The sequence below is a fragment of the Rhea pennata genome, chromosome 4 (assembly GCF_028389875.1).
Source record: "Rhea pennata isolate bPtePen1 chromosome 4, bPtePen1.pri, whole genome shotgun sequence".
Taxonomy (NCBI): Eukaryota; Metazoa; Chordata; class Aves; order Rheiformes; family Rheidae; genus Rhea; species Rhea pennata.
The window spans coordinates 47,210,579-47,234,303 of NC_084666.1; the positions used below are offsets into that span (position 1 = coordinate 47,210,579).

A 23,725-nucleotide genomic window follows, 5' to 3' on the forward strand; every position below is an offset into this window, starting at 1 on the left:
GGACTGCACTTTCAGTCCTTACAGCACAGCACCAACTGATTCTCTGTGGGAGTTGTCATATTTCTTATCCATTACAGCAGACTCCTTAATAGCCACTATCGCAGTCAGGCAAGCTTCAGAAGTTTAGAGCTCTCTTATGAGACCTGGTATTATACATCTAATTTAGACAAGTATGTCTTGCAATCACGACTGCATTGTTTCCAAAGAAAACACAGGAATTATCCTTTCCTCTCTGACGCATCAAAGCCCAGCTCTTAGGAGGGCTAAATCTCCTGGCAAGAAGGTTGCAGTAAGAACTGCTCTTCAGCTACGCAGCAGCCAGTGCTGCAGAAAGCTGACTACATACTATGCATTGGCCGTTAATGTTTAGTTGTGCCTTCTTGACAGATGTTTTCTGTTTGATGGGTTTGCCCTACAAGAAGGATAGCATACATTATGCACAGTTTTTACAATGCTTTTGGTTGTTTAAATTCAAAGAGTGATTCTGCTTTCTGATTATGGGGGAAAAATCCCATAATGACCATCTATAGACCGTAGCATAATTAAAAATGACAAGATAGAGAAGCAGGCTTGAGCTTACTTCAGGAGCTTTTTTCTTTGAATAACAAGCCTCAAGGTGTGGATCTGAACTGGAAAAAGAGAGTTCATCCAAAATACAGAGAGAAATTGGTATTGACTGTTTTGTTAGAGGTGCTATGCTATGGAAAATCAGTGAGGGAATTTTCTGCAATTTAGGCCATAATTTACCTTGATTGTGGAAAACTGTTACATAGTGAGAATTTTGGAGTGCAGGGCAAATACACCTTTGATGCCAGTGGTGAAGGGGTCTGGTTTACCTGTAGTTTCCACTTAGCTTCTAGCAAGAGGAGGGCTGCCAGCACCCAGAGGAGGGAGATGATGGGAGGAAGGCAAGGCCAACCCAGCCAGGTACATCTGCCTTTTCCGTTGGCACCAGACCCCAAGGTTTGGAGACATGAGTTCTGACACTGGTGAAGGGAAGAAGCTTTTAGGCTGAAATAAAAAAATTGCAGCTTGGTTCCCTGGAAGTCTTTTTCCTCATCTCAACTTGAGCAGAGCTGAAGGTGTGTAGCAAAAGAATGAAATGCGCTGTCGCTGTTGCAGTGGCGGTGGAGCTCTGGCTTGTGGTGTTTGTTTTGCACTGAGATCCTTGAGCTATTTAAAAATCTTCAGCTTCCAAAAGTGTATCCAAGGTTTGAAGCAGTATTTTCATTAATGAAACTGCCATTTCTTATTAAACTCTGGGCACATATAATGTCTTTCTGGTTGGCAAATAACTTATTTACATGAAGCCACAATTTAAAACAGTGCTCGGAACACCAGGAACACAAAATTGTATTCTTTCCCGTCCCATATGTGGAAAGAAATCATCATAACTGCAGATACAAGAAGCAGTAGATGTTGACATTTTATTAGGATTTGGACATATAATCATTCTCCGATGTTCAGTTCAAAGAAGCCTGCAGAAAATAGCAGAAAAATGTCACCCACTGATAGTGAAGAGATGTTGACGAAGTAGGTACTTGAACTTAAGACTCGCACTCTTGTTCCTGGCTCACCCCATTCCTCATTCTTTGTGTTTTGTCTTTGTGACTTCTGGTATTTTGTGAGTAAAATTCGAGTTCATTTTTTGAATTAGAGAATATAAATAAAAATGATTGAATTCAGATACACCATTAGTTAACACTGAATATGGACATTCTTTATTCTCAGCACTCAACAGTACAGTTTTAATACCTTTTCCTGTTATTTTCTTTCGATTTCTTTTCCAAATATATAGCAAAAGACCAGTTGTTTCAGACCACTAGCTGAGGATGATGTTATGAGTGGTATACTTCTCTGTGGTAAAGTTTGTATATATTGTTGGAAGTGTAACATCTAAATGTAGTCTTTTACAAAAGAAAGTGAATTTTAGGATAAAGTTATTTGTGTACTCAGTATATTATGGATTTTTTACGTTAAAAGATTTGTGTAAATTGCCTTTTGCGTGCGTTCCAGCTCGACAAACTGATCTAAGCTAAAGTTGAAAAAAGAATGATTAAAATAAAACTGTCATTATGAAGTAAGTATTAATTTTTCAAATTGTTTGCTGTAACTTAACGCACGATTATTTCATTATTATGACCTTGTTAAAGTAAAGTGGGTGAGAAGTTGGCCTGATGTGATTATTAACCAATGAATTCTGCAGAATAAGGGGGAAAAAAAAGAAAACAAGTATTCAAACAGAAGTTAAAAAAAAAAAAAAAAAAAGAAAGAAAAGCGAAGGTCAGAAATTCTTTGTACTGTCTTTGACTTTGTACTCTTGTATACATTTGAACTCTCCCTCCTAGGATTTTTTTTCATATTGCATTTTTTTTGTACATGAATGAATTTCTTAAAAAGCTTGCAGATATGGCTTTTAAAGGTGTCCTTCAAGTCAGCTTGTAGATATCCTAAACTTCCATCAGCTGATTAGGCTTTGCTGAAGTTTTTGATATCTCTGTATTTGGTCTAAGTTGCATCCTGCTATTCTGTTTTACATCTCTGAATGGAAAGTCCGTTCAGAGATTACCTGCAACATCTTATGCTTTTAGATGCAAAACACATGGATGATAAATATGCTTTCATGATAACATACAGAGGATTTGAGGGTTAAAGAAGAAAGCTGTGAGTAAGAGTACTTCTGCCGGAGTACATTCCATAGACAGGATGATCGTTTGTATGCCAGCATTGTGATATAGCCATCAGGGCTTATGTCTTGAAATATCCTACTCTTTACCTACTATTTTTGTGCTAACCAAGCCCTTCATCTGGCTACAGCGAAGCTGGCAGGAAAGCAGGTTTGTTGGCAAAGAGCTTAGATGCCGCCTTGCCGAGAAAATGTAGGAGCTTATGGCAGTGCTCCTTCCAGCTGTTTCTGTTTGCTGTGCTCCCAAAGCAGAATGGGTAGAAAGAAGAGGAGCACAAACATATTCATGCTCTTTAGCTTCATCTCTGCTAAATCCAGGGCCTTCAAATCCAGGGCCTTTATCTACCCTATTGCAGACATATGGAAGTATGCGTCCAAGTTTGTAGGTTGTTCACCTGCGTAAGCTCAGCCCAACTCAACCCCTCTGCTTATAGGAGATGCCCTCTCAAATCTGCTGGCAAAGTTGTTTGTCAGAACAAAATAGATATTTGAAGCAGCAAGGCTGTGCCAGCCTGGCTTGTTTGGCTGGAGCAAATTAGGTAGGTTGGTGTGAGAATTTCCTTGCTAGTGAATGCTCAGGGCCCATGATCTTTGGCTGCGGAGGAGAGGGTCAGTGATAAACAACGGAGGCAAACCTGTTAGCAACGGGGCAACGTTACTGTATTCACAGTGTCTGGGAGGGTTTGCTGGCCTAAAAATAGCAGGAGAAAAAAAGCTCTCTAGTAAAATCATCTTGTAAATTGGTGTGGCAGTACAGCTGTGATAGGTGTGGAAGCAATGTGTGATTTGGAATTACCATAGATGCTTCATCCATGAGTTTGGAGTATCCTCCTTAATAGCTAGTTTTGAATGAAACTTTTAGTTTGGTACAAGTGCATGTTATGAACATATCTGAGAGCACCAATGTGGAACTTTCACTTCACTGGAAACCCTTGCCGTCTAGTGGCACCAAAAATATATCCCAAAACAAATCAATAGAAAATTACTGGACTTGTTTCCTCTGATCTGCCTTAGATGACTGGTACAGGCATTTTATGCCCGTAAAATTAAGATATAAGCATATCTGCTTCATTAGTTGGCGGTATGGGCTTCAGACCACAGTGGTGGCCAAAGCACGCATCCCGAGTCTCTGAAAGGCTTACGCTTTGGCTGCAGGCATGTATTGAAGCTTGCGCTGCTGTTGCTTACTGCTACTGTAACTTATCTCATAAACTGAAAGCAGAGGACTATGAGTCGAAGTCTTCACCCCAGCTGGTTGCTGTTCGCTGTCTAAGAGCTGACTCCTTGTGCATTTACTAACACGTCATTCCTCACAGTACTTAGACCTCATATGTCTGTCCTGAGGATATATTGTTATAATTTTCACAGAGATGTTGCATAATCACGTGTAGCACCACTAGAAATGGAGCTCAGGACGCCTTTAAAATAGACCAAAGACTTGTTTGCTCAGTTAAGTTGCTTTTTGAACTGAATAAGTGAAATGTGTTTTAGCACTGCTATCTGCATGTTTATCTAGCCAAAGCACTTGCAGAACAGGTGACTTGGCCTGCCCAGTCTCACGACCGAATTCTTGTATGTGAACGGGCTGGGACTGCCAACAGAGAGAGGCAGGTCCTGTGACTATGCAGTGAACTGCAGCCAGAACTGAACTTCACTACAGGTATTCTCATGATTGATAAAACCTTTACCATTAGAATTTCCCAAAGAAAGCCACTCTTTAAATTAGTTGTTTAAGTATGCTGCACTTTACAGATATCAGAAACAGGAGAGGAAAGTTTTTAATCGTTATAGTAGTAATACAGGCTTAGAAGATGTGTGTACAAACCCTGGCAGTACCAAGTGTTCCCCGTGAATTCAGATCACTTAACCTGCCAATAGGGAATCAGGCATATTTGGGCTTCTGTGAGTTTGACCAGTTGGGCCTGTGACCATGTCACCTTCCAGCCCCACTACATTGGCTGAAGAAACTGCAGCCTTCAGGCCCCTTCCAGGTATTTGCTGTGCATCTGACCGAAAGGGGCTTCTGCTGCTGTTTCAAGTCTGCCTGTCGAGCTGCTCATGTCGTTGCTTCTTAGCCTGTTTGAGCTATAATTGAGTAAAATACGCATTTACTGGCAGAGATCTACTAAAGCTGTATACCTAGCTCATTGACTGGAAATGGTTGAGGAGGAGTTGTGCCAGCAGAGGGGAGGGAAGAGGTAACCTTTCACTGGTACAGCTGTATTCTGCAGAGGAATATGCCCATGGCTTTCAGTGTTAGGAGCTGATTTTGATTAGCTTGCTTCAGAAAAGTTTGCAAAAGGTAGGCTCTGTGCCTGTGCTGCAGTGAAAGGACTCTGCAGAGGGATGCGCTATTTTGTCAGGAGGAGCTAGTGGTAGAGAAAAGAGTATTTCTGGAATAGGCAGACCCTAGTCTAGGACTGTTCTTGATGTAAAACATGTTTGGTTGTCAGTTGTCATCTTCTCTTAGATATGAAAATTGATTTTAAAAAGATCTGATAAGAACTGGGAAAATTGCAATATCCTCCTCTTCAAAGAGACTTTTTTCCCTGTCTAGTGCAATTTTCTACTGATGTAGTCTAAAGCGATCCTCTCTGTGGTCTGTATTTCAGCATTGGTATGGAGAATGTAGGCTCACAGACTTGCAATTCCCAGCCATTGCCCCAGGCTTTCTTTACAAGCAAAAGGTGGAAATGGCAACATAAAACAGTCTGATTCCTAGCCAAGTTTTAGTCCTTTGCTGCTCTCAGTTAAACTGCCAGCTCATGGGCCTCTCACTCCCTTCTCTCTCAGTGAGCTGGAGTCTCTAGGTAGTTTCCATCTTTGAACAGCTGATCTTATTACAAGGGATACTGATGTTATTTGACATCATTATTATGCGCATTAAGCTATCTTTTCTGTTCCTTTCCAGCTTCAAGATCATTCCTGAGAAGTGCTAACAAACATATAAGGGACTCCTTAAAATTAGTTTAACATGAAGAAGCAAATATACTCAATTCTGTTATTAGTTTAATGCAGATCAAGATAATATTCTCACCTCAATTCCAGAGGCTTCAAAAGGAATAATGCAATTCAGTGCTGGCATACATACAGATCCATACAGATAAAAGGTTGTATGATTGCATTACATGGAAACTACTGCAAGCTGATCCTTTTTTTCCTTTCATGTAAAAACATTTTTGAGGGCTTGTTATACTGGGTTTTTTTTGGGGGGGGTTGTTTGTTTTGTTTTTTAAAGATTGGAGCATTGGGAAATGTATTCTTATTCATATGCTCTTCCAGAGCATTTTTGAGAGTTGTGGGTTTGTTTTGGGGAGATGAAAAGCTGGAGGAACTAGTAGAAGGTTTAGAGAGACCTCTCAGAGTTAGAAAGTGGTTAATTTGCATTCCTGAAATTCTTGTGTTGTCTGGAAGGAATCAGTTGATAAATACTTTCTGACTGAGGTTGTTGTTGGGCAGGACCGGATTTGTTCCGATACAGATGCAACTGTTCAAACTTCTGTTGTGGAGCATAACCTAGATAAGTGGTGGGGCCCAACTGGATGGTACAGCAGCAGCCTGTGCCCTCATTTCAAATTACACTTAAACATTTTTTTACTGTTAGGAAGACCATCAGGTGCCTGCAATGTGGGGTTTTGTTCGGAGAGCAGTTATATGTTCTATTTAGTCGATCTGTGAAGTGTGATGATGAATCCACCTCTAGAGGAAGAGGTGGAATACTGTTTCCTTTTTTCAGTAAAGAGAAAAAAATTAATTTATTTGAACCACTTATTCTGATTTCCAAAGGTATAATGTATCCTGAAGCACAAAATCTCCTTGCAAAACTAAAGATACTTCACCTGCTTACTTGCATATTTAGATACAGAATTAGACAAATGCTGATTGCCAGATGCAGATAAAGAAAATACCCTCAGAATGATAGACAACACTGGATATAGCTTGCTAGTTGTTCTGGTAGCCTTCTTGACTGCTTCTCAGGCTGGGTATCCCAACTTTCTCATACTCAGGCATCTGTTAAACTTACAAGTTAGACTTCCACTTTCTATTGCAACAAGAAGTATAGTTTTTGTGGGGTTGGGAGGGGGCATTCAGATTGTTTTTCCTGCCTTTTTTTTTCTTCTGAGATAAGATTTCTTTTGCTACAGCCATTTCGCTTTAACCTTTGTGTACTCTGCCTCTGCTTAGAGAACAGCTCTAGGATCACAGCTCTTCAAAACAGCTGCCTTTTAGATAGTAATAGATGTCCTCTGAAACTACTGGAAATGGGAAATGAATTGGATTTTCAGCATCTCAGAACTGTTGACTCATCTTTTAGATCAATCTAGACTCTGTGCTGACTCTTCCTCTTTTCTGTTTCCCACATTTAGCATGTAATACTGAACAGCTAACCCAGCTTACTATTAACATTTCTCTAGCTTTCTTCCGAGTGCAGCACAAATGGCCAGCTCTCTGCCTGATGAAAGAGTCTGTTCCTAAAGCAGGTGTAATGTAGCCTGGCTAGTTCACAAATAGTTATCAGGAAGAGAGAAGTGAGCAAATCCCTGTTAGTGTGAATGTTCTTGCTTCTTGGTATCCTCACCCACTGAGAGACCTTTAACTTTCCTCTGTGACATGACAAATTATGTACTTAGCTTTTTTTTCTTAGTATTTTTGTGCAAAGGAGCACAAAACCTACTTAAATTTTCTGGCTGATGAGATACTACTCTGAGAGCAGCTAGCTCTTCTGACTATTCAGTAGTCCACACACCTTGGCCTGAATTTGAGGGTTGTGCATCTAAATTGCAGAGAACTCTTTGAAGGCTTGTACTGATAATGAGACTGACAACTCTATCTTAAATTGAAATTTATCTTTTTATTTTAGCTTTTAGTCCAGCAATCTGCAATACTTCAAATGTTCTGAATTGTAAGGAAGGTTAGTATCTTTTTCTGTATTTTCCTTAGAAGGGTCAGTTGCTCAATCTAAACTTGAGGCTGAATGATTACTATTTAAAATAGCTTTTTTACCAAACTTATTTTGTGTTAGTCAGAATTACTAAGTACTAGCAGATTTTTCATAAAGGCTCATGAAAAGCATGTTGCTGCAGTTGTTGGTTTTAAAAAATCAAAACCTTTGCCTGCTGTCTTGTGAACAAGTGACGTTCCCATGCTGACTGGCTTAGTTAAGGGCCTGTTTCTTTAGTCTTGCATACCTGGAAATTAGAGTGTAGCGCTGCATGTAAATCTGGAGGCCACCCTCTTTTCCTCAATACAAGGATTTCAAGTAACTTGTAGCCAGAAGGGACTTTGAAGTGTTCCAGAAATCTAGTAGGAAAGAGCATAGAAGATTCCCTCACATTGATCAAATAGCTTTTTGAGTCAACATTTCCTAGGAGTTTCTAATCCCTCTGGTGATAGTGGTCTGTCTTCTGATTTTAATCTCGTTCTGTTTGCAGTTACTTGTAAAGCACAATAGACCAGTAGAAAAAAAAATCTACATTTTACAATAGAGTTTTTGAAGAATAGCATGGGCATGAGTCATACTTGTCCCTGCAGGCCGTAAAAATACTGCGGACAGCAAGGAAGAAGTGTACTTAAACTTTGTTCTTGCCAATTTAAATCATTCCATTCAAAAGTGTGAATGAGATTATAGAATTCCATTAAGACTGTTTTTATTAAATTTTTGTAAAGGAATATATTTACAAATATATATTTATTGAATATTGAATATATTTGTATTTCATGCATGAAATGAACTCTTCCTGGAATTTTCTTTTGAATCAAGTATTCCTCAACATTTTCTTTGATTTTAGAAGGGCCAAAAGTGAACGTTTTCAAATCTTGTCCCAAGGGTGAAGTCAGCAAAGGCAGAAATGTTTGTCTCTGACAATCAGGACAATATGCAAATAAGTCAACAGAGATTTAAATCTATTTTAAATTAGGTTGTTATGTGACTGATTTGATCAGTGGCTGGTGGCATGTTTTGCTGGAGGTAGGAAATAAAATAGGGATTATTCAGATTTGGATGGTTTTCGATCAGCTAGTTTGTCTGTGTGTGACAAACAAAAAGGACTGTGCCCATGTATGAAATAAGATTAAATGAATAAAACAGTAAGATGTGTGAAGCTTGTAATAAAGGTTAAATTCCAAGGAACCTAACAGTACTCTATCCTTAGATTTTTGCCAATTTTCTTATCAGAAAACTGAGACGTCTGCTAAATACTGAACTACAGACCAATGCTCTCAAACTCACTCTTCCTCCCACTTCCTTTTTCTATTTCTATTCAGTCTTTCCCTGTAACGTCAGCAGGGATATAATCTATAGCAGAATTTGTTCCCATTTCTGTGAGAGATTGGCATAGGTGTACTAGTTTGACATTAACTGAATAATAGAGAAGGAATCTGATCCTAAATAAGAAATGGGCAAAAAAAATCAGAGATCCATCAGAACATCTCTGACATCACTTTAGTGTTCATATAGCGAATAACATGCTTTAGCAGTCACTTGCAGTAGGAGAGAAGGAATATGAATTAGATATATATTTGCACAGGCTTTTTTAGAGCATTTTAATCCCTCTTCTTGTGTAGTAATTTTAACAGTTTGTAATATTTTGTATCTTCCTAGAATATCAAAATATTTTAAGATGCAAAGAATAAACCTTCTGTATACAGCCTACAACATTGGTGGTTTGGACTGTTCCTAGACATTTTGCTTTTTAGTACTTCACTGGGTTAGTTTTTCTGGTAAATCAGTAACATTATACAGGCTACATTCACTTCAATAACTCAATCTAAGAAATACTAAGAACCACTATAATGTTAAAAATTTTAAAACCATGGTTGCCATCTAATTTTGTGGTTGTAGATGAATGGAACATACTGAAATCTTTAATTTACTCAATCCTGTCTATAAATAAACTAATTTTCAGAAAAAAAAAAACAGGAATATAGATAACTGACTTTCTGTTTATCCCATAGTGAATGGATTTGGTTTAGGGAACACATCAGTTATACTGCTCTGAAGTGGCGAGTTATCAGAAGTACTGGGGAAATGGTTAAATATATAATGTCTGTGGTTATGTAAAGGCTTCAATATGCGATTTTCCTTGAGAGCAGAAACAGGATGGTTTTGACTTTTAATTTGAGTATAAATATTACAGCTTGATAAAGGGAGCGTAAGGTTTTTACTGAACAAAGTGGTTTCTCAAAAGGACCTTAGACCACCATGGAAAGCTATCGATATTCTCTTTTATATGCTCTAGTTCTTAGGCTTTATCTAGGGTAGTGATTTTTGAAAATATCTTTGAACAGTGAAGTAACACCGTGAAATAGGCCATTGTATATCAAACCTTTCCCATTCTAGTAGCGATCTCTGTCATCAACACCTGTTCTGAGCTTGAATCTTGCTTAAATAATGCTAGAATCAGTGCAAAAGTGGTCAACAGTTCTCGCCCTCTGTTTCGGACGAGGGGCTGCTTAGCCCCAATTTAGCAGGGCCGTGTTTCTTAGAGGCAGGCAAGCGTGGTGCGTGTTTTTCGAGCACCTGTTCAGGGACGGGTTTGCTGAGGCTAGGCAGGTTTGCCAGGCTGCCAGCCCTGACTGTAGCCCCTTTTGATGCAAAATAAGGTTAATGACAGTGGGTTAGAGAGGCTTCAAAGAGATTGGCATGACCCCAGCATGCCTGACTTGCCTTTTGGTTGTGCAAAGGTTTGGCATCGATTCCCGTGGCCCAAGGTACTCGGGGCAAGAAACCCCAGTAACGTAGGTGGTAGAGAGAGGAGAGTTGTCCTGGCAATAAATCATAAGGGTTTGTGGAGGATGAGTAAATCTGCCTCTCTGTGCCCTATGTAGACATGAGTTTTGGAGAGAAAAGGAATTTGGATCAAGCAGATCTGTTGTGCAATTGTCCTTTTTATAAAAACTGTCAGCACTTGAAGGCAAGGCAGCATCTATATCTAAAGCTGTTAGGAAAATGAGCATTTGTGTTTTCCAGAGACGCGTAGGTTGTGGGGAGTCCATGTCTGACCAGCTCATACTGCTGCCCAGGCTGACCTGTACCTTCCTCGAGCCTTCCTGCTGCTGTCAAAGGCAACGCAGGCAAGGCTGAGCCTTTCCTCTGGCTACTTCCAGCTGCTCCGCTTAAGATGCGGCCAAGTATAGAAAAAGCAAAATTTCCTGTATAACCTGCAGCCTGACAACCCCTTGTTGGCGCTCAGGTACTGGATAGCCAATAAGGCCGGAAAAATCACATATGTTCGCTAGAGCAAACCCTGCTCCAGGGCCTGAGATCCATGGGTCCTGCAGTTCTGCTTTCAGAAAATATCCACAAAATTTACTGGCACAGTGTGTTTCATCTTCCTCTAGCACTGTTCCACCAAGGGTGATGCCCTGTTACGTTCCTCACTGCAGGTTAACAAAAGTGGCAGAGGGTTACGTGGAGCCTCAGCTGCTCCAGGCCCACTGGCAAACCAAGCAGGAAGGCACTGTGGTGCCAGATGATGAGGACAAAATTAAATTTACTTTATAAAATCCTGCAAGATGCCATGCCTTTGCAAACTTGATGTATGTGCACAAACAAGTGGGTTACAATGTTTTTACAAATTTTAAATTACAGTATCAGACATTGTTTTTTTCCCAGAGGATCCTTTTCTCATTAGTATGCAGGATGCACAGGGCTGTCTTGGTAAGCAGCTCTTTAGGATTGAAAGTATCTTACACCTGTCATTTCTAACTCTTTCGAATGCTTGATTTGGTGACCTTTACACTCTCTTTGGGTGGTGCAGTTAGGAAAAGAACTTTGAAGTTTTTAATAGTTTATTCCTCAAATTCTTCTTAAATTCTTCTAGCATAATCTCTCATTCCAGGAGTTCTTAAGTCTGTAGCCTGAGGGCTCACCACTAACTTATCATTCTCATGTACCACAAATGAGGGACAAAGTATTTTGTAAACAGATTTCTATACTTTGTCAGATAAATAAGCACTACTTTTGGCGATGAGAATTAAGCAATCTCAGAAGAACATAAAAATGGAAAATGTATCAGCAAACAGGTAGTAGATACCAGTGCTCCACTGAAGTGAAGGACAGATTTTTTTCTGAAACCTGTCTGAGTCCAAGCAGTCTTTTTTTTTTCCTGTTCAAATTTGATTTCCCAATCTGCTTATATTTGAGCAAGAACAGTTCCATACCAGAAACACTAGTGCTGAAAGAAAAAGAAAAATGTACATTTTCTCAATTTGGAAGCATTCTTGTCAATGTAAACAAACAAAACCAACACAGCTCTATTGCTGAAACATTGGAAAAAGGAACTGACCCTGGTTATTTAGTATTATTTTTAGTGATGCAGTCATCTGTTTATCACCAAGAAGGACCCGTGCTTTGTGCATATGTAGTAGGGCTTAATAACAGTCTCCAGTGCGTGGGTTGTTTTTACTTTATGGAATGGAGCATTCATTGCAGGCAGAATTTGTGAAATAATTGTAGTAGTAATATAAAACCAGAAGTAGAAATGCAGCACAAGGTGCAGTATTTTGGAAAAAAAAAAAAAAAAAAAAAAAAAAAAAAAAAAAAAAGACCGTAGAGCTGTCCAAAGCCATAACCAGTGCAGCCAGGTAATAAATACCCTGCGTGTGGGTGCATCTTGGCTCCGCAAGCAGCCCGAGTGGGGTGCGCTGGGCTGGCCCCCTCCGCGGCAGTTCCTGCCGGGGGGGGCAGAGCCACCCCAGGCCGACCGCCCGTGGCTGGGCGCGGGTTGCGGCGCAGGCCAGAGCCCGCAGCACCCAACGGGTCTCTGGAGGAACTGCGGCTGTATCGCGGAGGGAGGCACAGCCCCCTTCAATGTGAACTTGAGTGATTAACACAGCTATTACTGTGTCTATAAATAGAATCCATCTTCTAATATATTAAGCTTAATGATATAATAAATAGATTACAGTTAACTTTAATGGGGGTACAATGAATAAAGTCATAGTTCTTAGGAAGATCTGCAGCCATTAGCGAATGTTTTGCAAGATGCATTATGTGTAATACCTCCTTTCTTTGAAAAATTAATAATGTGACAATACTGTGTAGAATCAGAACACAAAAAAGCAACTCATAATGTTCCTGTTGCAAAGCAAACAGTCGGGTACATGAAAGTGAAGGTTGCATTAGCAACCTTAACTTTGTTCCCTATGAATATGCATTATGAACATCTTTATTATATGGTAATATATTGCTAGCTTTAAAACAAATTATACAAGATTTCTCTGTAGGGAACTTGCATGTGGTTACTGTCACAGGAAATCAGTGGAACAAGCTTCAAGTCACTTGTAATATTTTTATTTTCATTTATCTTAAAAAAAAAAAAAAAAGTTTGGGGAAGAATGTTTTTTGTTTGTTTGTTTTCAGTGCAACAACTAATATATAGCTCTAATAAGAGAATATCCCTGGAGTTTACATGACATATTTAAGCAAGATCAGTATCATGCACCCTGCCTGTGGTTCACCTTGTCATGCTTGCTCACAGTAAAACTTACTCAGTATTTTTGTGACCGTTCTTATCTGACAGAGATTTAAGTGTGGTTTTTAATGCACATATGCAACTCTGTGTGTGTAGGAATAAAGCTCTCTTGGTTGGAAGAACAAAGCCTAAAACACAGTTCCTTGCCATTTCACCTAAGGCTGTAGTTTGGCATGTGTTTAAGGCTGCTCTTCTGGGGCTTGGGGGAGGGGAAAAAAAGGAAGGAAAAAAAAAAAAACCTGCGGTTTTATACCTCCTGCTGTGCTGGCACAAACCTCTCTGTGGCCATGCAGGGAAGGAGCCCTGCAAAAAATGTCACCGGTGAGTTACCACCCTGGTCCACAGCCAGGCCGTGCTGTGGTGGCACCTGTGAGGGTGAAGGTAGCGCGAGAACGAAAGGCCAAGGGCTGTCCTGGGACAGGGACCGCTTTTCTCAGTGGCTGTGCTGGCTTAAATGCACATTGAACTATAGCTGGGAGTAATGCCTCTGGATGTAAATAATAGGCTTATACTCGCTGCACGGGACACTCGGGTCACGGTTTCACATACCTTTTTCTCAGCAGTGTGGCTGGCTCAAGAAGTTTATGCCCTGCCTGTGTATTGCTCAGTTGTTTGTGGGGACTAAATAAGGTTAAAAATACTTCTCCTCGACCCGTGTCTGTACATTAATCTGGTTCTCAAAGCATTTCTACCAAAGTTTGTGCTTGCACAAGTGAGGCCAAGAGCCACACGGGGATGGGGATGAGCAGGGGCGATTGAGGCATCCTTACCGTCCCCATAGTAAATGGGTGTGTAACAGCCCTGGCTGTAGTCCTTGAAAATAATCTAAACATATGTTTCCAGTTCTGTGCCCAGCTATCTACAGCCAACAAAAGGGACAGGAAATAATGACCTTCAGAAGGGAGCTGTGCTCTGCTGGAGACACAGTGATACCATGTTACGTTAAGCCTGTCTTTGCAAGTCTGCATGTTCTTAAAACATAACTTAAACTTTGTTCTTAATATGTAATGCTCAACTGTATTACTTATACTACATGCATACATCCCTCCCAAAGCTATTTTGCATGGCCATTAAGTAACATGGCTTTTAAATCCTATCTTAATATATTTCAAACTTAAGTTATTTTTAAAGGCAAGTGTTCAAAGGAAATGCTCTATAGGTTGTCTCTGCTACAGATATACACCTCTGAAAAAGGTATATTGTGTTTAAAATGGTGTATTATAATTAAAGTTTACCTTATTCTAATAAAATCCAGATTTGTTATAAACAATCAAGTTTTTCAGTTGCCATATCTGCTATATTCCTTCCATGTACAACAAAACTTGAGGGCCATTTATAGTTTTGTTTAACTATAGTACCTTACTTTTACATTTAAATAATAATGTGAAGGAAGGAGTATGGGGGTTGAAACAGTCTTCAGAATGCTTTACCAGAAAACACACAACTTGTAAAACAACTTAGTAATACCTATCATGCTTTGTATTGTGTTTTTTCCTTTCTGTTTTAAGTAAGCTTTGAAGACTTTTGTACAATTCAGTGCAGTAGTGTCTCTGCAGAGAGATACTTGTGTTTCTCCTGTGATAAACTTCTTGTTACTTCCCCTACTTCATCCCAACTCTTAAATGCATCAGTATTGCCAAAATATAGTATGGATCAGTAGTTTACTGATGGTAAGTTCACATTACCATGCAGTAAAGCAGGACTGTGTTTGACTTGTGCTACATGAGATTTTGGGCTTAAATTTCCTTCTGTAACTACATTGAGGCAAATATGTTGAAATGGACCTCTTTGAGCCTACTGCTGAAATAAGTAAATTGATTAGAAATTCCTGCAACCAAAAATTATATTTCAGGGAGCCAAGTTACACTTCCTTCATCCTTGATAGTAGTGATGATTTTTGCTGATGATCACAAACCAGTGCATTTAAATTCATTTCTTTAAGTCTGTTCTGTCACATCTTTTTTGTAATTATATATTCTGCACAAACACATGGTGGTATCTATGTGATAAGTTCATGCACCTCTAAGCTGCACTCTTGAACTTTGCCCGTTATCCAAATATCACTTTCCTTTAATTGAGCTGTTTCCTAAAAACTTACCTCACCCTGCCCTCAGGTATGGAATTTACCCATTAAGTCACTCCAGCTCAGCACCTCGGATGCAGGCTAACAAACCTTAAATCATTGACAGCTTTAAGGTCAGTGTCTGGCCTGCACCAAACTGAGAGATTTATACTGTGAAAGCACAGAATTTACAGGATCCTAGTGGGTCACTTGTTTCATTTCACAGTATATTCAAAAAGAAAAAGATCTCACAATAATAGCAGTGCCCTTCTGTAGAGGAAAGGCTGCTCTGGATTACATTTTAAGGTGTTTAACATTTGTTATAGTTTGTTTTTTCTCCTCTTTTAAGACTTAGATGAGTAAGACCCTAGCATCTGCCTTTCTCATTGAATGGGAGAACTTAGGCTCTTAAAGGTAGGTGTGCTAAACTAAGCTGTAGTTAAATATCTAAAGCAGATGGCAGAAGTACCCCTCTGTGGGGTCGGCTGCTTGCCTGAATGGGAGCATTTGGCAAATTAAATGAACTATGTGGTCGGATGGAGAGGTCAAATATAGAAGACAAAGCACTAACTGCTGCAGCTGCCCTAACTAGATTACAGAGCAGAAGGGAAGTGTTTAAAACCAAAGCTGGTCCAAATTTGAGAGAGGGAAAAATAACTAAGCATCGTTGTCCTTCCTGAGTCTTCCTCACTATCTCTGGGGTAAACTTGATGCAGCTGAGGATTTGGGCCCACTTGATAAGGGCATTTGGTTTCCTGGGTGGAAGAAAAATTAATCATATCAAACCACACACACAAAAAAAATCCCTCTGAAATGTTTATAAAAGAGTCAGTTTTCTTAATGGGAAAAGTACACAGAATCTGTTCTGGCACAGTCTTGAATGATGCATTTACCAATATTAATGGAGATACCATATTGCTCCACAGTTCCTCCTTCCTCATAATGCACATATGTGTGTATGATGTACCAGTTACGCATGTAGGCATTTTTTGCATTCCGTGGTTTAAACAGCAGTACTTTTAAAATGCTGACTGTCCATTACCAAAGTCAGACCATGCTGTGGTCTCCTCACTCAAAAATGTGTCTCCAACCAAAAAAACAAGAATGTTTCTTTGGTCTGTTGCACTGTAATCTCTGTTCTTCTGGGGATTATATAGCTCTGCGGATGATTTGTGTAATTCATTCTAGTCTTTCATTAGAAGTAATAGACGGTCTTAATTACAGCATGCCACATGACAAACTGGTAAAGGTGCTAGAAATGTTGCCAACAGGAAAAGAATTGGATGATGCAAAATTTTATTAATTAAGAGCTGGCAGTTCTGACGGGAAATAAGATTGGACTCGTGTCCACTGGAAACTATATAATTTTGGCGTAGACATTTTTCCAAATGTCATGATTTGTATGCTATTTATGGTTTTAAAAACTCCTTGAAAAGTTATCTGCAGCTCAAACAAAATAAAACCATCCTTTGAAACTGAATATATGTGAAATATATGTTGTATGACTTGTACCACAGCTTGATTTTCTGCAGTCTTGTGTCAGTTCCCTTCCACTCATGCAAAGTCTTAAATCGTTTCTGATGATATTTCCTGTAACTGAGAGCATGGTGTATTTGTGGCACTAACCCTAGCCAAGGAGTTTTCCAAAGGTGAGAGGGATCCCAAGGTGCCTGAGTCCCTGGGAGACAGTCAGGGGAACTTCAGGTAGAGAGGGTGTTTCTCTATTTGCAGAGAATTGTAAAGCTACAGAGAAAAGTATTAGATGAAGTGAGATCTATATCCATATGCAATTTTTGTCTTATGCTATGAGAAAGGTAGACTGCTAGATGAAAGATAGTCAGCATTAAAATGGCAAAATCTGTCAGTGGTATCTATGTAAAATGAGAAAGAAAAACAGATCTTTTGTGTAGAATAAATATCTGATATACTAAGTTTTCTACCACTAGCAAATTATTTTTGTGGTTACTAGATGGGTGAGAGGTAAAGAGATTAGCAGTTAAGGCAGTGAAGTTTTTGTTTGTTTTGTTTTACCATGAGAGAATATCTGCCAATCATTATCAAAAGAGAAGGGATCAGCAGTGGCACTTCAAAAAAAAAGAAGTAAATAGTAATTTCTAATCATCATTCAACTCATTGACTGCTTACGCTGAAGTGCGTTTTGTTCAAAAGATAAATCCAGTTAGGCTGTCAGGTTACCCTTGTCCTGGGGCTGGAGGAGAGACTGATCTGTGGTGATTACTGGCTGGTGCCTGCTGTGGTGCTGTAGGAAGTAACTGTTGTCACCTGTCTGCAGGCTGGAGAAAGAGCAAAGATGGCCGGTAACCTTATAGGGTACGTTGTGCATGCATGTACATAAAGTGTTTTTAAATCCCCACAGTGATAATGTTCGACTCCTTCTTACTCTGATGATGGGGATATTACTTTGCTTCCCATGATTATTTAATGCATAGCTGCAGCCCGTGTTTTTTTTCTTCCCTGTTCACATGTGATGTGCTAGAAAAGGAAGACAGTAATAGTCTCCTGGGACATGTTCAGCTCAGCTCTTATCTGAGGTATGAAGTCAACTCAAGACCATTTTGTTCTCATAAAATATACAGCACTGCAGTTTAATGGATAATGGCATAAATGCCAAGATTTGATGGGCAGAACCATTTTCAGTGGGAGACAGAAAAGGCTTTGAGGACTTGGTGTTGGCTTTGGAAATGCATAAGATTTTAGAGAGACAGCATTTTGCGTGTTACAGTGCTGTGATTTTGCCTTATGTGTGTTTGTACCTAGTACACTTATTAGTTTATTATAGCAGTCAAATATCTATGAGAATTTTTTATTAAAAGCATTAATGAAGCTATTTCCTGTAGAAAATACTTCTCCTCCTTTGGCTCTGTGTAACTTCTCTACTTGTTTGTACTGCTTTGGGTGGAAAAGCAAGAGATGGTTTCCCCCTAAATCAACAGGCACTGACGGCACGTTTGCTGCTGCTTGCGTGCGTCAGTGTGGAGGGCTGCAGAGCACCTCCAGCTCCTGCCGCATCTGGCAAAGATTAGAGGTGAATGTTGCGTCTTCAGGTGTGCATTGTGCTGCTAAGTGCTTGGGCAGAAAACTTTCCAGAAAAAGGGGGAAGAAAAAAAATGCAGGAGGAGGAGTCCTGTCTGTGTCGGAGAAGCTGCCCGGCTGCTGTGCCGGCTGAGCCCCACCGCACGCCAGGAACTTCGATGCCCTTGAGTATAGCCACAGGGGTGAACCCAACAGGAATTATTGGTGTGCACAGAGCAGGAAATGACGGGGAAAGGAGCAATTACTGTCTGTAATTACCTGGCACTCTCCTTAAGGCTTCACTGAGGCAGAGGTGCCGGTCCTGTGGGAGGAGAGCCGCGCGGTGGCTCGGCGTGGCACGATGGCTGTGGTTCGGGGCCGGGAGCGGTGCGCCGGCACGGCACGCGTTTGGCCGCTTAGCCACTGTAACGGTGAATTAATTTTTTAATGAATATTACATAACTGTCGGATTGGGGTGTTGCAACTCCTGACTCTTCCAAACCGGTTCATTCTATTGTTTGGCCAACAGAGGGTATTTCAGTATTTTTTATTTTATTTCCCCACACACACGTACACGCACACGGCGTTATTTTCAAACCGGCTGCGCTTTCGGAGGGCTAACTGCGATTACAGGCGGGCAGCGCAGGGCAGCGGCAACGCGCCGCTCCGCTGCGGCGGGGGAGACCCGCGAGGCGCGGGCAGGGCCCGCCGCTACCCGCCGGTGGTGGTGTGTGTGTGTGTGGGGGGGGGGGGGATAAAGAGCCCCCGCGGCCGTTACTCGCCGCCGCGAGGAGGGGAGCGGTTAACTGCCCCCCCGCTCCCGCCACGCGCGGCGGGTAACGGCCGGTTTCCTGCCCCCCCCCCCCGCAGCGCCGCGCGCCGCCGCCGCCGGGCGCGCTGCGGAGGCGGGAGGGGGCGGGGCGGGGCGGGCGCCGGGGGAGGCGGGGCGGGCGGGCGGCCGGGCTGGCGGCAGCGAGCCGGGGGAGGCGCGGGCAGCGCAGCGCAGGGCAGGGCCGGGCGGGCAGAGCCGCCCCCGCGCCCCGGCCGCGCCGGGGTCCCCCCGCCGCCGCTGCCGCCGCCGCGCCGCCGCGCCCGAGCATGTCGGCGCGGGAGGCGGTGACCTACCTGCCGGAGACGGGGCTGTTCTGCCAACGGCTGCCCGGCCGCCGGCCGCGCGCCGCGCCGCCGCCGCGCAAGGGGAAGCGCGCCGCCGCCGCTATGGGCTTCTACGGCGCCCTCAAGATGATCTTCTACAAAGTGAGTAGCCGCTGCGCGCCCGCGGAGAGGAGGCGGCGGCCCCGCGCGAGGGGCCGCGCAGCGCTGTCCCCGGCGGGAGCCGCAGTGCCGGGCTGCGCGGCGGCCGGGCGCCTGCCCCCCCCCCCCCCCCCCGCCGCCTTTACCGCAATCGCAATTATTTCAATAAATCAGTGCAGTCTGGAGGGCTCGCGTCTTCTTCGCGACTGGCTAAGCGTTCGCAGCGGTGTTCCGCTCGGCTGTTTCTGGTCTTGAGGCGCACGAATGCCGTGCTGATGCTTAAATCCTGTCTCTAGACCCCTCTGCTGTAGAGAAAGTTTTATCGCCTTCGTATGGTAAACGACGTTTTCCTCCACGTATTTGCTTAGCATCTTCTGAGATGTTGGAAGTCTCTGCGTGTCGTGAACTTGATAAGAAAGTTCCCTAAAATACCTAGGGAAAAAAAAACACACATACACACACACACACAAATAGGTGAAATCATCATTAGGCAAATAAATCTAGAACTGTGTATTGCTTTCCTTGCTACTGCCAATGAGTAATTACTGTACCTGCTTATACCACTGCAGACTCTATACTTCTTATTTTTACCGTGTGCTTTTGAAAAACTGCATCTCCCTCTTTTGGGAGCCCAAAGAGGGCTATAGCTGTTGGTATGGCAATAATGTGTCAGAGAGATGTGCTGAAAATAAAAATTTTCCTTTAACAGAAACATCGTTACTGAAAAGTCTATCATAAAATACCAAAATAGATGCTAAAGCATGTCTTATTTAGGCTTCCACTAGATTTGCTGGCTTGCTAGTCTAACACAGCAATAAAAGATGGTATCCGTTATTTTTTGTAATGCTTAGAACTGGTTTTCTTGGGGAAGGTGCAGGGGGCTCCTCTTCTTGGGCTGCGGGGAAGCAGCGCATGCAATTGTGGCGGTGCGGCTGTCCGTGGGGCAACTCCGATTTAATGTTTGTACCGTGAAATGCTCTGAGAGTGTCCCATGTGAGGCACGAGCAAGAAAACAAGGCTAGAAGACAAGCTTGTCTGGTTGTGTTGTAACTGTTACTGTAAAAATGAGAGTAGTTACCTTGGTTATAATTCCTTTTAACTATTAGCAAAATAGAACCTTAAATGACTGATTTTGAGGATAGCTGTAAATATAAAGATATTTTTCAAGTTAAAAAAAAAATCAAAATAAACCAAACTATGTGCATCTTAAGCTTCAGAGAATCCTGTTTGTTTCAGGCCAGTAGAATGATGCAGTAAATGGTTAAATAAACATGTTCTAACATAGCACTAAAGAAGAATGAATCAGTGTTGCACATAAGATGTCAACTTTTAAGCCATGTATCTTATATCTCAAATTTTGAAAAAGGAAAAATAATAAAATCTAAATCATTAAACAGGTAGTTTATGCATTTTGCAGCTCCCAGTTACTAAACTGCAGTAAGTATGCTTCTACAAGTTAGTGTTTTCTATATCAGATTTACAACAGAAAAAAAAAACCCACCAGCATAAAAGTCCAGAAATTCCATTTCATGTTGCATAAATACATCTCATGGAGTCCGAAAACCTGTGGTTAAAGATTACCTAAGTATGTAGAAAGTAATCTTTATTTGTCTGACTGGATAAATATGACTTTCACTGGTTGCCATCTCTTTGGTAATTTTTGCAGACTGATTTCCTCTTTTAGCAGCTGCCCTGTTCGTTATTTGGTTTTGATCATGTCTAATTGTGGGTGACATTCATGACTGACATTTAGTGTTTTTCATCCTTACCCTTTTTGTAAAAGCATTTATTAGTCTTTCAGTCAATTCTACTGCAATTTTATAAATATTTGTAATGAGCAACTTTATTTTAAAGGGTTAGACAAAGAATTGATCTATTTGAATATTTTTTCTAGTGCCTAAAATGAACATTTGGTCTAATAAAGACAGGTTAGCTAAAATCTAACCATTTCCAAAAGACTTTAGAGTTAGCAATGAACCTGAATGCAAAGAATGAAGGGGATTTCATTTCATTTTTCCCCTCTTTGGAGAGTAGAGACGGAACAGTTTAGTAAATAAACCAATACAGAGTTGTGCACTATTTTTGATGTTTGAAACTTGGACATCAGAAGAATGTTATTCTGATAGCTTTTGGACCCCTAAGTGCTATAATATGTGTGTACACCATATAAAAACATCTATCAAACATTCTTAGTTGAATACAAACTAAAACATTGCTTTAAATTATCTTATGAATGTTAAGTTTGTTGAAATTCAGAATTAAAGTAAAAGGTAAAGGTGTATTTATTTTACAGCAGTATTCATGAGTAAGCCTAGTCATGTAACTAAATCCATGTTGTTACTCTTTTCCCTCATCTTGCAGATGAAGAGGAAGTTGGACCATGGCTCTGAGGTCCGTTCTTTCTCTCTGGGAAAGAAACCCTGCAAAGTCTCTGAATACACAAGGTAATTAAAAGCAATAAGAGATCACTGAATCACGATTCCTGTATATATCCCATCTTTCCAATTTCTCAGCCTGATCCATAGCTCCTCTTAACCTTAAGCACTGTAAAAAAGAGGTGGTATCAATTTTCATGTACTGCTTAACTACTTTAAATTATGAAACCTGAAGAAGAGTTTTAATGAGGTAGCCAGACTTGCGTTTCTTCTGTTGAGATTTGCATTTAATTCTTAATATAGTATGCTGATTTGCTTAGAGACTTTTAGACTTTTAGAGGGCAGAATTGCTTGGAATAAGTATAAAATCTTTTTTTTTTTTTTTTTTTTTTTTTTTTAAGAGGCATAGTGATAAACCCTAAGACTGTTACAAACTGTGATCAAATGTATCACTTTGCTATGGCAACAGAAATGAGAGAATGGAAATTCATGTGGGCAGAGCAGACCATCTGATCCTAACAGGAACACACACGTACTTGTTATCCACAATATGCAATTATTAAGGGTTTTAGTCTGCTTCCTTACTACTCCTAAATGGTACCATATTGCACAAATAACTGCAGTTATTTTGGAAGACTTCTTTCAGAGTAAAGTACTAATAAATATAAGAGATGGTGGTATAATAGTGCTCTGGATGCACATGTTGCATCTACAGCTCTCACTACAGAGTTGCCATAACAATTGTTTTCTGATGTTATACTGCATTCCATCATTTTTGAATTTACACCACTATACATTTTTTCCTCAGTAATATGCATCAGCAATCTTAAAAGCATTGTGTTTGCCACCTAAAACTGGTTGGACATGCTAGTTCTTTCAAATACATTATCATTCTACTCTATTAGCAATGATCTTTTAAAAGTAATGTGTATTTTATTCTTCCTTTAAGAGGTTTATCAGATGATTTGTGAAAAGTTAGAATAATGTAGGAAAACGGAGACAGCTTTTCAGATGTGTAAACCACGCGTTAGAGAAAAAGAGATCGTGTCTTGTTACTGTGAAACACGTGTTACAGCTTCCATGTCTTCCTCAAGTTGGTAGTTTTTCCAGGTTTTTAAATTATTCTGATGGAAAAACACTCTTGTTTGGCCACAAGTTTCTTCACATGACACACAGTTCTCTGCACTTGTGTAAAAGGAAACAATTGGAAACTAAGGAGTATACCTTTTGTCAAGTGTATCAGTCAAATTCAAAAGTAGCGCTGTATTTGGCCTGCTTCTCCAGAAATTTGACTAGCTGTTTCAGGCTAATGAAAGAATACAAAACAAAAATAAAGTATGAACAAAAATCTTGTTGTTAAATCTCATGTCAAAGGAAAGAGACTTCTAGGTCCTGTTTTGAACAGCTGTTTTTTGACTGAGAACTAGTTTACAGCAGAAAAAATGAAAATAAAGTACTACTCTTCTATTATAGAAACTACATATTGTTCAGATCCAGTATAAGCAAAATTTAAGAGCTTTACTTTGGAGCTTAGATGGGCCTTTTAATGGACCTTTGTACAGTGATAAGAATGAGTGAGCTGTAAAAATACATTTTATTTTTTAAAAAAAGCTTTCTAAAAAGATTGCTTTCTATTGTCATTACTTAGATTTTGAGTCATTATCATCATAAAAAAATCTTTAACATCTGATCCTATCTCTTAAACTGTTTGATTATATTTTATTTAATAATGTTTAGGCAAATGATGCAGTTCTGCTATCTCCATGTTTTTATGTTCCGTAGGATCAGACACTGTTTAAAATTGACAGGTCTGATGAACTCTGTTTGCATAAAACAGGTA

At 40.6% G+C, this 23,725-nt stretch overlaps 1 protein-coding gene across 2 annotated transcripts in view; it reads left to right on the forward strand.

The window, feature by feature from the left end:
• Window positions 1-23,725, forward strand: part of FBXW7 (F-box and WD repeat domain containing 7) — a 186,550-nt gene that overhangs the window by 130,261 nt on the left and 32,564 nt on the right. For both annotated transcript variants that reach the window (XM_062573862.1, XM_062573863.1), the window contains one exon: window positions 21,872-21,954. In XM_062573862.1, coding sequence (XP_062429846.1) covers window positions 21,872-21,954 — 83 coding nt within the window. The remainder of the gene's footprint in view (window positions 1-21,871; window positions 21,955-23,725) is intronic.